The following is a 13,294-nucleotide window of genomic DNA, read 5'->3' on the forward strand; positions in this document are numbered from 1 at the left end:
TAGGCAAGCTTGAGCTAGGGAAGGTCCCTAAAGAAAACATTTTGGCCTCAAGTTTTCACTTTCTATTCCCTTCTTATTCTGCACACAATGGTGATCCCAGCTATCTGTTGATTAGTCTTCATGTCAGCAAGCTTGTCAGCATTCGCTGTTGAGGGCTCGCAGTGGAAACGTGAAAAAGGGGAAAGGAAGTCAAACACTTCTCCTTTTACCTTTCAAAGCCTTGATGACAACACTCTTTGGCTTAGCAGGGTCCCCAGTGTACATCTTGGTTCGATAGATGGCTCCATAACTACCACTGTGGATCTGCTCCAGAGAATCACAGAATTGCTCCCGGGGCACTTGCAGCTTAGCCAGAGCATGAGTCATGGTTTGTAGGAGGCTTTCCACCGATGTCTCTTTAAGTGGCACAAACACGCTTCCTCCATGACCTGCTGCCTCCAAGCTTAAGCCCCTAGATGGAGGCACAGGGGCAATGCCTAGAACGAAAAGATGATACCAACCACTGGTTCCCTACCCCAGGGACTCCAGGAGACCAGAACCTGGAACAAACTGGCAAGGAAGTCCCTTTAGCAATTTTCTCTCTGCCCAATGTGAGGATAACTTCTGAGTCTTCTCTGTGAACCAGCATCAATACCAACCTTTCTAGAATATTTATAATAACCCCATTACTTCTAAGATAACTCAAGATGGATCTCTGGAAAGTGGCAATGACATTTCCTTTCTGTCTCTCTCGGGATTATAGTTCAGTATAAGTATAGTATGGAGACAATTAAGGAAGTTCCTGAATAGGTACTCTACCTCCAGGTACTTAAAGGTAGCGGTAGCTACCAGTAGGGGCTATTGATTAAGTCGATCAAATGGCTTTTAAAGGTGGAGAGGATGGTATGGATAACTCCTCAACTCCAAGCCATCGTTATTCTTCCTCCCTTAAGATGTTCCCAAAGTTAATTATTGCATATTTCCTATAGCCTCAGTCAAAAAAAAAATCTTCTGGTATTTTCCCCTTTTCTTAGTCAACTTTTCTCCATTGGAAATGAGAAATTCATTCTTCTCATTAAATCTCCATTCATTCATTCCATCTATTTGACAAATATCACATGTCGTGTGCCAGGCATTGTTCTAGGTGTTGCAAATAGGCAAAGTCCAGATTCTTACGATTACCCTCTAATGGTAGGAGAAAGGAAGCAGATAATAACAAACCAGGTGATGAGTGTTATGAAGGAAAATAGCAGAATCAGAAACACCAATGATGCTATTTTACATTTGAAGGTCAGGAAAGGGATTTCTGATAAGATGACATTTGAGAAACGCCTGGAAGCAACTAAAGAGCAAACCATACTTGTATTGGGAAGGATATTCTAGACAGAGGGAACAGTAAGAGCAAAGGCATCAGGAAAGAAGCATGCCTGACATATTTAAGGAAGAGAAATGAAGTTAGTACAGCTGGAACCATATGGGATAACTGGAGAATTATATGAGACAAGGCCAGAGAGTGCCCAAGTCATGGAAGGTTATTGAAAGAATTTTGGCTTTTCTAATTCTAAAAAGAAAAAACATTCTATTTTGTTTCAAGGAGAGAATGGCCAGGACTGACTTAGGCCTTAAAAGAATAATTCTGCTGTCCTGTGGAGAACAGACCATAAAGGGATAGTGGTAGTAGAGAATCCAGTTAGGCATGTATTACAAGGATCTACGAGAGGTGAGAGCTGCCTCGGTTTATTCTGAAGATAGAGTTGACAGGATTTGCTAACAGATTGGACATGGAATGCAAGAGAGAGACGAGTCAAGGAAATCTTCAAGATTTTAGACTGAACACATAGAAGACAGGGCTTGCCATTTACTAGTAGAAAAGACGATTGGGGGAAGACATTTGTGAGGGAATTGCAGGGCCTTTGTTCTGGGCATATTACAAAGATGTGCATCGGATCCAAACTACAAAATTGGTGGTTTAATATAGGAATCTGGAGTTCAAGGGGGACTAGACTCAGATCAGAGAAAGTGTTTGAATCCATAAGACTGAAAATGAGATCGTTTAGGAAGTGACTGTAGATTTAAAAGGAAAAATGAAGTGTTTCGAGAAGGAGGAGGTACAAAACTGTGTCAAATGCTTTTGACAGGCCAAGATGAGGACTCAATATAGCTGTCAGTGGTGATCTTGGAAATAATTGTTTTGGCGGAGTGGTGGGGATAAAAGCTTCGGAGAATGTGACAAGTAGAAGTCATAAGAATGAGTTTAGACAACTCCTTTGAGAAGTTTTTCTGTAAGTGAATTCAAAGACAGTGGGGATAAAATGTAGAGAGGGATTGAGGAGCAGCCACTATACAGTTTCTGATCACTGTCAGGAATTTTTTTCCTTCTTTTCACCCTTAGTTTCATGTGAGCTAAATCTCTTGCATTATGTGCTTCAGGACAGGACATCATCTCCTACTTAACACTTCAGAGACTGCTATGAAGGCTACCCCTCTTCATCACAGAGTCCAGGAGCACAGAGCAGGGCTGGGATGTATTACAGAGTAAAATGTCATCCTTCAAGGCTGGTAACAAGGCCTTGGGCTTTACCTACTAATCTTCCTTCCCAATATGTAGACACTCACATGGCCAAATAGTTGATAGTGCAGTAGGAAAAGAAGACAGAAACAGGCCACATGAAGCTTCTCTTGCCTATTGTAGTTTCAACTACCAAGCACATAATGAGTTGCTACTCATGACTTCCTAGAGAAGAGCTCACCTCCATTCAACTCCACAAGAGGGGCCCCAGACCTCCTCTCCCACAGCAGGGACCTCACCTTATAGACGTGGGCTCACTGACACTTGGGTCTTACTTTCTGTAATCTCCATCTTCCTTGAGCCTCTCCCCAGCCCCACTTTGAGTTTTACCTCGGAGTCCAGGAGACTGTTGTTGAGCTCTTTGCCCTCTGATAAAAAGCCACAGGATGACCGCAAGAAGGATGAGGAAAGTGGCCACCAGAATGGTTGGGATGATGATGATCTCATACTGCTGCTCCCGGACAACTGGGTAGGAAATCAAGCAGGAAAAGAAGAGATTGAAAAAGAACCCCAATCTGATATTCACTCAACTTCCCCTGTCCACCTGTTCTCAGCTCCTCATACATGAAACGATCATCTCTTCCTTCTTCCCCTCTACTTGCATACAGTGGAACCACTACAGGGAGCAGCTCTCTAATCAGAGACCCCAGTGTCCCTGCTTCTCAGCCTATCAAGTGTGCTCTGTGCCTCATCTTCCATTTTTCCTGCTGGGGTTAAGGATGCAACATCTGGATCTCTGGCACTTGCCCACCCTCTTCAAAGACAATGACCTGGGCACCTGGGTGGCTCAATCAGTTAAGTATCCAAATCTTGATTCTGGCTCAGGTCATGATCTCATGATTCATGGGACTGAGCCCTGCATCAGGCTGTGTGCTGACAGTGCAGAGCCTGCTTGGGATTCTCTCTCTCCCTCTCTCTCTGCTCCTCCCCAGCTCGAGCACTCTCTCTCTCTCTCTCTCTTTCAAAATAAATAAATAAGCATTAAATAAAAAAGAAAATGACCTCCTGTGTGCCCATTCCTTTATCAACACCATCTTCATTTCTACTAGAAGTCATCTCATCCTCCTTCTAGAATCTGTGCAGACCTTAGTCTCTGTCATCCTAGAATCAGAAGATAGGCATCTGTGGTGTTTGTCCTTACCACACAGCTTGTCACTGAGACTGCATTCCAATAGCATTCGTGTCATGACCCTCTCATCTCAGCCACACAGCTGTCCACTTCTATGCTTGGCCCTTAGAGAATGCACAGGGCACCACTGAGAAGAATTCCCAAGGACTGAGTTGTTCTAAAAAACATTAAATGGAGCATAGACAGTTTTAAGACACCTCTATAGATCATTAGGTATTAAGTACATGACTACCTGGAACTTTCTGAGTCATCCATTCATCTTATCCATCTGCCTGATACTCAAGTGTGAAGAACTTTATTTTTTCCTGGCATTTTTCCTTTTTTCTATTATAGAGGAAGTATAGCCCTGATCTGGCTTCATCCTTTCATGCCATTATTTCTCAAATTATTTCAAAGGCTTCCCTTCTACCCAAGACCGCTGCTCCAATGCTTGAGTCCATAGTACCTGTCTGAGCAATTGTGGTCCACAGGCAATATGGGAATGATCTACCTACCCTATGATCCTAAGCAGGTTTGGGGTTCCTGGCTGGCTCAGTTGGTTAAGCATCCAGCTCTTGATTTTGGCTCAGGTCATGATCTCACAGTTTGTGGGATGGAGCCCTACGTTAGGCTCTGTGCTGACAGTGCAAAGCCTGCTTGGGATTCTCTTCTCTTCCCTTCCCTTCTCTTCTCTTTTCTCTTCTCTTCTCTCTCTCTCTCTCCCCCGCCCCACTCTCTCTTTCTCTCTCTCTCAAAATAAATAAATGAACATTTTTTTAAAAATCCTAAGCAGGTTTAATTTTTTTCTGGGTATTACTTATTTTTTAATTGGACCTTCCCCTGCCCATTATATATAGACAGACACAGGCATTCATTCTAACAAGTAGATAGATTAAAGGGATTATTGCAACCAAGCCATCTTCTTTCCCCACCCCATCATTCTCCATTTATCCCAGTCCCAATTCTCCTCCAAGTAAATGGTAGTTCTTAGTTTCTTGCTTATTGGGCCACAGATGCTTTATGTACATCACTTTTAATTCTATATCATCAGCATATATTTGAAATTACACGTCCAAAAACTTGGTTCTTTCTTTCTGAAGAGAACTGGTGGTTACCACTCTTTCATATCCATCTACAAACCTTATTTTGCCCTTGGTTAACAAGAGTCTTCCCTGGTTCTAGTCAATGCTGACTGACCTGGAAAAAAAACAGTGGTGTTTTTTTGTTTTTTTGTTTTTTTTTCACTGTCTAGGTGATCCTAAGTTTATGATCTAGTTTTGCAGTGATTTGATAACGAGGTAGAACTTTACGAATCAGAGCTGTAGCTTATATAATATTATACTATATTGTACATATGTGCTATTCACCATATTAGGTGGTCTTTTACTACATTGTCTGTTGTGCTTTATTGTTGGTCCTAATAACCACAATGTGACTTACGGAGGCAGAGTCACTTAGTGCCAGAAACACATACAAAGAGACCTTCCAGTTCCAGCCACACCCCCTTTTCACTCTTCTTTATGGGGAGATGAGAGTTAAACAGTTTTCTTACCACCCAGAAGAAAGACAGGTGTGTGGTTTGTTGACAAAAGCCCGTGCAAACAGAGGAGTAGCCAGGAAGAAAATAGCACAGAGGAGAGGCACCTGCTTATCTGTGGGCTTGTACCTAAAAAGGGATCTATGCAGTCAATGAATTATAAGACAACAACATCCATCTCATTTGGTTATAAGCCAAAAAGGCAAGGTGAAAGGTGGTTGAGAACGTTTCCACAACTCCACAAGACCCCATGGAAGGAAAAGCCCTGGGATGGGGCCAGAATCAGAGAGCCTCGAGAAGGTGGAGAAGGAGATCTTAAATAATAAAACACTGGCTCAGTCAGGTGAATTCAAAAGCCGTTTGAAAATTTCTCACTGCCATTCTCATTCTTGTTTTCCTTTCCTCTTACTTCCCTTTCAGGGCATTATCAGATGTAATTGTGTTCATCCAGGGAGCAGCCAGTTAAACGAGTTTGGCTCTCTGGGGAATGTTCTGTGAACATAATCTCTCTTAACCACAGTACCAGTAAGAAAAAGTCAGTCAGCAGCCAGCCCCGACTTGCGAGCTCTGCCCAGAAGCCAAACCACGCACCCACTAATACATACTGAAGGAAGAAATGTAAAGGCCTGTGTGCACATGTATCCTCACTTAGAACTGCTCATGGTGGGCCAGACTCAACTACAGACACGTGGTCAAACATACCCACACCCAATGACTCAAATCCACGCCTAGACCCTGGCACCTAGGTATCACACTTATTACAGGGCACAGTGTGGTCATTTGGATACAATATGACCTTCTATTACATTTCCTGAACAAGGTTCATTTGTGTGTAATTTTATTTGCGCATGGATACTTTAAAAAAATGTTCTTAACATTTATTTATTTTTGAGACAGAGAGAGACAGAGCATGAACGGGGGAGGGTCGGAGAGAGGGAGACACAGAATCCGAAACAGGATCCAGGCTCTGAGCTGTCCGCACAGAGCCCGACGTGGGGCTCGAACTCACGGACCGTGAGATCATGACCTGATCTTGACCGAAGTCGGCCACTTGACCGACTGAGCCACCCAGGCGCCCCTGTGCATGGATACTTTAAAGAAGCTAGGTTTATTAACAACTAGAAGCCCAATGTGATCAGATGCTGGAGCAAGGAAACAAATGTATAGAGCTATGGTGAAGCCCACTCAGTAGATAGTTTTCCACGTGTTTGTACAATAAGCTCTTTCCAATTATTACAGTTTGGCTAGAGACCTATGGAACATACCACATGAGTCTAGAATTTTTAAGGTATGCACACCCAAGCATACCTACCCACATATGCATGGAAGCCTACACTTACCTTACCACTTAGAGCCCACCAAAGCATTTATATCAGAAGATGCTCATATTTGCCCATAGCGACAATATTCCTGTCTACATCACTCTCTTCTCTGCAGTTTATATTCAATTACCACACGACTCTGCCTGCCCAGTGTGTCAACGTGAGAAAACACATGCCTTGGTGCCCAAACCTTCTAGGACGACTTTTCCTATTGGTTAGCTTCTAACCTATGTATTAGAAGAATGTTCTTGACCAACATTTCTGTACAATATGACAAATACTCTATCCCCCTCTATTATATCTAGACCATTTTCTGACTGTGTTAAGAAAAAATACATAGGGGCGCCTGGCTGACTCAGTCGGTAGAGTGTGCGACTCCTAATCTTGGGGTTGTGAGTTCAAGCCCCATGCTGGGTGTAGAGATTACTTAAAAATTAAATCTTCAAGGGGCGCCTGGGTGGCTTAATCAGTTAAGTGTCCAACTCTTGGTTTCGGCTCAGGCCATGATCTCACAGTTCGTGAGTTCAAGCCCCGCATGAACTGGAGTCTGGAGTCAAATGACTATAACTGAAATTAAGCTAACTATTTAACGTAAACTCTCCAAACCCTTACGCATAGGCACAATGCAAGCATAACGTCACGTCCCCTGTGTCTGTTTCATTACACACAAAGACAGTTCTATTTCCAAGAATAATGCAACCCCCACGAGCCACACTTCTGTTCAGTGAGCACAATAGTCTCCCAGATATGATCAGCAATTTACTCATGGGTGTCCAGAAGAAGCTCATCTTACCAAAATACATCTACAAATAGAACTTTATTTTTTTATGATTATTATTTTATTTATTTATTTTTTTAATATGAAACTTATTGGCAGCTTGGTTTCCATACAACACCCAGTGCTCATCCCAACAGGTGCCCTCCTCAATGCCCATCACCCACTTTTCCCTCCCTCCCAACCCCCATCAACCTTCAGTTTATTCTCAGTTTTTAAGAGTCTTTTATGGTTTGGCTCCCTCCCTCTCTAACTTTTTTTCCTCGCCCTCCCCCATGGTCTTCTGTTAAGTTTCTCAGGATGCACATATGAGTGAAAACATATGGTATCTGTCTTTCTCTGTCTGACTTATTTCACTTAGCATAACACTCTCCAGTTCCATCCACGTTGCTACAAAAGGCCAGATTTCATTCTTTCTCATTGCCAAGTAGTATTCCATTGTGTGTATAAACCACACTTGCACCCCAATGTCTACAGCAGCACTTTCAACAATAGCCAAACATGGAAAGAACCTAAATGCCCATCGGTTGATGAATGGGTACAAACAGAACTTTCAAAATTAGATCCATTCTCCCGCACTCCAACTGCCTAAGTGTTGTGAGAAATCACTTGACTGATCTCCGTATAACATCTGGTCCCATTCCCGTAAAATATGGTTAAACGTTACACCAGCCTCCACCCTCAACCTTACCACCTGTGTATCAACACAAATGGATCTGCCAGCCATGTTGTTTTTATAAAGACAAGTGACCCACCCACCCAGATGAATGCCACACTGGGTAAGGGAGTTACTAATAGCTATGGACCTTGGGGCAGAGGACCCAAAGGCTTTGGGTGAGGAGAGTAAAACATACAGAGGTAGCAGCCCCCAGACTGAGGCAGTTGCCTTCCAGCTCACTCCCCTCTTCCCCTCCCCCTTCTTCCTCATCCATGAGATGTCCTAGCAAAACAAACAAAACAAAACACCATTTAATGGAATGAACGTGTTAAATTGGAAATGAGATCGAAAAGAATTGCTCAGATCTATCTACAGGATTCCAAAATTAGTCTTTAACATTCTGAACAGCAAGCCGTCCTTCCTATTTTCAGCTCCAATAAACATATGTCGAGCAACTATAATGTGCCAGGTGTGATGCTAGGCACTTTCACACAACGGGGAAACTGAGGTCCGAAAAGATTAAATTTGGGGGGCACCTGGATGGTCCAGCTGATTAAGTGTCTGACTTTGGCTCAGGCCATAATCTCGCAGTTCACAAATTTGGGCCCCACGTTGGGCTCTGTGCTGACTGACAGCTCAGAGCCTGGAGCCTGCTTCCGATTCTCAGAGCGTGGAGTCACCCTCTCTCTCGGCCCCTTCCCCGCACACACTCTGTCTCCGTCTCTCTCAAAAATGAATAAACATTAAAACATTCAAAAAGATTCAATTCTGAATAAGCCCAGGTTAAAAAAAAAAAAAAAAGCAAGCAAATGCCACAGCAAGGTGTCATGCCCCAGTCTTTTAATTACAAACCCAATATTCCTTAAACCACTTTACTGCACATCTGTACTTGTCACTCACATGGAAGAAGAAATTATGTCCGAATCCAAAAGAATCATAGAAACCATAATGCAGAAACCAAACTTCACCAACAAATGCAACAGAATTTGGAAAGCCCAAGGGAGGAGAATCTGCCTGTTAAGTGTGTGCTCCAAGGTCTTAGAGGGCCACAGACAATGACTGCGTGTCTGTCTTCAAACTGTACCCAGAAGATAAAGGTAGAATCAGAAACTTTCCCCCAGTACTCCCCAGATTATGGAATCTTGGATCATTTTCTTTGTTCATTTTCCTGGATTTGATCTCCATCCTAAATCCCTTTTTGAGGGAAAGGGTCTAGTTTCCAGGACTGGCGATCTCTCACTGTGAGCATGAAGGTCCAGAAGGAGCTAGAACTCCCAGGAGACAGGGCACTGGCCTGAGAATTGGGAGCACCATGCAACGCCCAAGGCCCCGCCTTTCTCCTGAAGCACACTTGCCAAGGACAAGGAGTACAGGCAAAGGCACGCTGGAGAGGTGAGCCTCTTTCGATCCAGAGGATTTGACTAGTGTAGACAACTTGCCTTGTGCCGGGTGATATCTCCTAGGGTGGATGAGGCCGAGAGGAGGGCAGGTCACCCAGAGGGAATCCCTTGTCCTCCTGTTCTCCTCAGATACTGAAGGATTGTGATTGTTCTGATCCTCCCCCTCTCCCTCCCCCACCTTCCTGGAGACCCAGGGCTTGAAATGCACTTTGAAACCATTAGAAGAGAGGCTCCCATGGTGCTTGGGAAACCTGACCTTATTTAAACAAAGGTCTTGTAATAAGGAGACTGAGTGTTATCAGCTTTTCTTCCTTATTTTTTTTTAATGTTTTATTTATTTTTGAGAGAGCTCAAGCAGGGGAGGGACTGAAAGAGGGACAGAGTATCCGAGGTGGGCTCTGAGCTGACAGCAGTAAGCCTGATGTGGGCCGATGTGAGATCATGACCTGAACCGAAGTCAGATGCTCACCTGACTGAGCCACCCAGGCGTCCCAGTCTTCCTTCTTATTTTAACGTGTCTGCAGGAATTCGTAAAACACGTGTACAACCCAGTAGAGATGAAGAAGCCTAATTTGTATCCTGGAAGCTCCCAAAAAATTTGCTTTGGAGAGGAGTACTGTGATTGCAAGACAGACAGGCCCCTTAACATCTAAGTAAGAATCGCAGTAATACTACCCACCCCATGAGGTTTTTAATATGATTGCAGAGATTAATTTTAGGTCCTTTGAGGTGTCACCCAAATTCAATACATTTTATTTGTATTATAATTATCATTCTGTTTTTCACCTTCTCGATTCCGTAATTCTCCATCTACCACAGGCTAACCTCAAAAACCCAGAAATGATATATCCCAAATTAGACATTATCTCGCTGATTGTTTCCCCAGCCCAGAATAAGGGTTCTCTTTTTTTTAATTTTTTTTTCAGTGTTTATTCATTTTTGAGAGAGAGAGAGAGAGAGAGGCAGAGAGAGGAAGACACAGAATCCGAAGCAGGCTCCAGGCTCTGAGCCGTCAGCACAGAGCCCAATGTGGGGCTCGAACCCACTGACCCAAAGAAGATGACCTGAGTCGAAGTCAGTCGTTTAACTGACTGAGGCACCCAAGCGCCCCGAAAAAAGGTTCTCAACAAGGGAAAAGCCAAGGACACACAACTACCACCCCCCTCTAAACGCAGAATCGCCTCTTTTCTATCTGCGTCTCCTTTCTCCTACCCGTTGGACACGCCAGAGGAGACGCCTCCCTGGGGCTTCTCTCAAACACTTCGCCGCTGCTGTGGTCAGTCACAGTGCATTTCCAAAGGTCAGTCCCCCTCTCTGCTATTCATTCTGCTAGACTTTTCATTCAGGGGCAGTGGGGGGACTTCTGGAACTTGAGAAGTCTTAGCAGTTTCCCCTGTAAGTGAGGCGCTCCACCCTGTTCTACCACTCTTCCCGCCCATTCTAGCACATTGCCCTTTGGCAGACGGGAGAGCCACACTGAAAAGGGACAGAAGGCAGGCATTCTGCGAAAGATGGCGAGAACACACATACGTGCACACGCGCGCACACACACGTACACACGCTGTCTCATACTCTGATAAATGAGTCCCGGACCCGGGCAGGCAGAGAGACAATGGACAGGGGATGTCACAAGCAGGAAATGTGTGAAGTGCTGTGTCACACAGGGCGGGTCCCTGTAAAGATCCTGCACAGAGAAGGTAATCCCAGGTACACAACCACAAACGCCTGGTAAGATGAAAACGATGCCCCCGGGAACCTCATTCTGCGCAGCAAGGAGCAAACAGCAGAGTCCCTCCTTAAGAGTGGCTCCGTGTGCCTCAGAGCTGAGCAGTCTGGAAGCTGGGAAAGATGGAATCAGCACTGAGCTGGTGTTATGATAACAGAGGTGCCAGTTCCGGTTTGATAGGTGATCCATCAAGCGTCCAGAGGCAGGACACCTGACTTTGCCATGCCTTCCCTTCCTAGTTCAGGGAGTGGGACACCTGTTTCTCTCCTGAGGGCAGTGAAGAACCACAGACAGCAGCAAGGAATGAGTCACACCAGTAAAGGGGGCAGGGCAATGAGCAAGTCCCCTCAACCAGTGAGACGACCTTGCCTCTCAAATTCTGAAGGTCCTGCAGATCTGCCTCTTTCTACCCATATCCCAGCAGCCCCAGAAGCTCACAAGCTTCCTTCCTATCCCTGCCCTGCCTGTACTTTCCTCCGGGGAAGTGGCAAGAGAAGGAGATTTGGAGTCAGACTTCTATTTGGATCTCAGGTCCAACATTCTTCCAGACTGTGTATAAGTCATTCTAACCTTCTGAGCCTCCGTTTGGCCATCTGTCAGCGGAGACAATGATGTCTCTCTCCCGAGACTGTGGAAAGCTCTCCAGGATAATTTACGTATAATACCTAGCATAGTGCTGGGCCCATTACTGACAATCAATATAAAGTAGTGCTTCCCTTCCTCCCCCTTCCCTTCTTCACCTGTCTCCCAGGTTGGGAGGTAGTCACATAGCTGTACCAATCAGGTAAGCGTATATAACTCCAGATAACAAAACAAAACCCCTATTGTCAAGATATTTATAATATTGGTAGATCTAACTCCATGTAGTCCTGTGTGCGAAGAGGAAGTTAATCATAAAGGAACGTGGGTGTTAAAACTTCATACGGCAACTATGTACGATTGGACAGTCTAAGTATTACACCTGCTAAGAGGTCTCTGAATTTGACAATCATGTTGAGGACGGGAGATTCAAACAAGACGGATCAAGAGCACAATGCTGGAAACTAAGGTATGAAACAGATAGAATGCTACATGGTGGTATATTATTAATTAGTTAATTAATTCACCTTCTGTCCCTAAATGTCTCAATGCCTTCTAGCTGCTTCCATTGACACCACCTATCTGCTGGCTACATTTTTACCCAGTCTTGGGTAAAATTCCTGAACGAATCTGGATGGAGGCGGTAAGGAGATCAATAGTCTCGGCTCCTTCTCCCTATCCTTCTTGCCGCCCTCCTTAGTTTGAGAAGACAGGTCGCTCATTTCTCGTAAGGTTGTCCAGGTACTCATGCTGAGTATCCAAGTACTCTCAAGTCTGGAGTCCTATCCTGAATGTCTCACAAGTGGATAGGCCCTCACTGTCCTCTCTGCCTAAATCAATCCTCTTTCATGAGATAAGAACTGCACAATATAGTCTGGTTACTGACGTCCTACTACAAACGGAAAGCCACCCCCCTCCTGATAGATACCCTGATGGCCTTGCACCTGAATAATGGCCATCACCCCGTCCATACTCTGCTTCACGCCCACCCATGTGCCCCTGGACCTCTTGCCCCTACTGTTCTGCTCGCCACCCTATAAACCCAAGTTGCTTACTCTCACCTACATGTGAATGTATCACCGAACTCTCGACCTTTACCTAGAATTTACCTCCAAAACCTAGTTAGTTTATCTCAAATCACTCTCTCAGAGAAGTGGCCCAATGGATAGAGGCAGAACGGAGATCACTCATGGTCCTAGAAAGAGTAAACAGTAGCGGAGCTAGAGAGGGGGGTAGTTCAGAGAATAAACAGAAAATGAGGATGGGGAGAAAGTTTAGGGAGCTTTTCTAAGATGTGTAAGTAAGTTGAGAAGTTCAATAAGGGCTTGTTACAGTTGTTTTTGTTTTTGTTTTTGTTTTTGTTTTGCAAACTTAGGGCTCCAGCAAGATGAGGATAAGAACTAGTGATATCCCAACATGCATTAATCTCTCATTCCAAAAGCAAAACAAGATTTGAGGCAAGAAGCATATTCTAGGCCTGAATATGTTACAAAGCCTAACACACACACTAACCTACACAGCGACACTCAAAAATAGACAGTAAGCTTAATAGAGCACATAAATATCCCAGAAATAAATGACATATTTAGGGATTTAATATAAAGAAGTCAGCATGAAACAGAACAAGCAGATTCTCAAACC

The 13,294-nt window shown here is 44.3% G+C and overlaps 1 protein-coding gene across 1 annotated transcript in view; it reads right to left on the reverse strand.

Moving 5' to 3' along the window:
- STYK1 (serine/threonine/tyrosine kinase 1) overlaps positions 1 to 13,294 on the reverse strand; it is a 45,456-nt gene that overhangs the window by 12,931 nt on the left and 19,231 nt on the right. The window contains exons 2-4 of the mRNA XM_047066675.1: positions 3,690 to 3,834; positions 2,879 to 3,013; positions 210 to 476 (exon numbers count right to left, since the gene is read on the reverse strand). Of these exons, the coding sequence (XP_046922631.1) occupies positions 210 to 476; positions 2,879 to 3,013; positions 3,690 to 3,735 (448 nt within the window). The 5' untranslated portion in view covers positions 3,736 to 3,834. The remainder of the gene's footprint in view (positions 1 to 209; positions 477 to 2,878; positions 3,014 to 3,689; positions 3,835 to 13,294) is intronic.

This window comes from Lynx rufus, unplaced genomic scaffold, assembly GCF_022079265.1.
Source record: "Lynx rufus isolate CCGP_SWC_20201006 ecotype Redwood Valley unplaced genomic scaffold, mLynRuf1.p SCAF_7, whole genome shotgun sequence".
Lineage (NCBI taxonomy): Eukaryota > Metazoa > Chordata > Mammalia > Carnivora > Felidae > Lynx > Lynx rufus.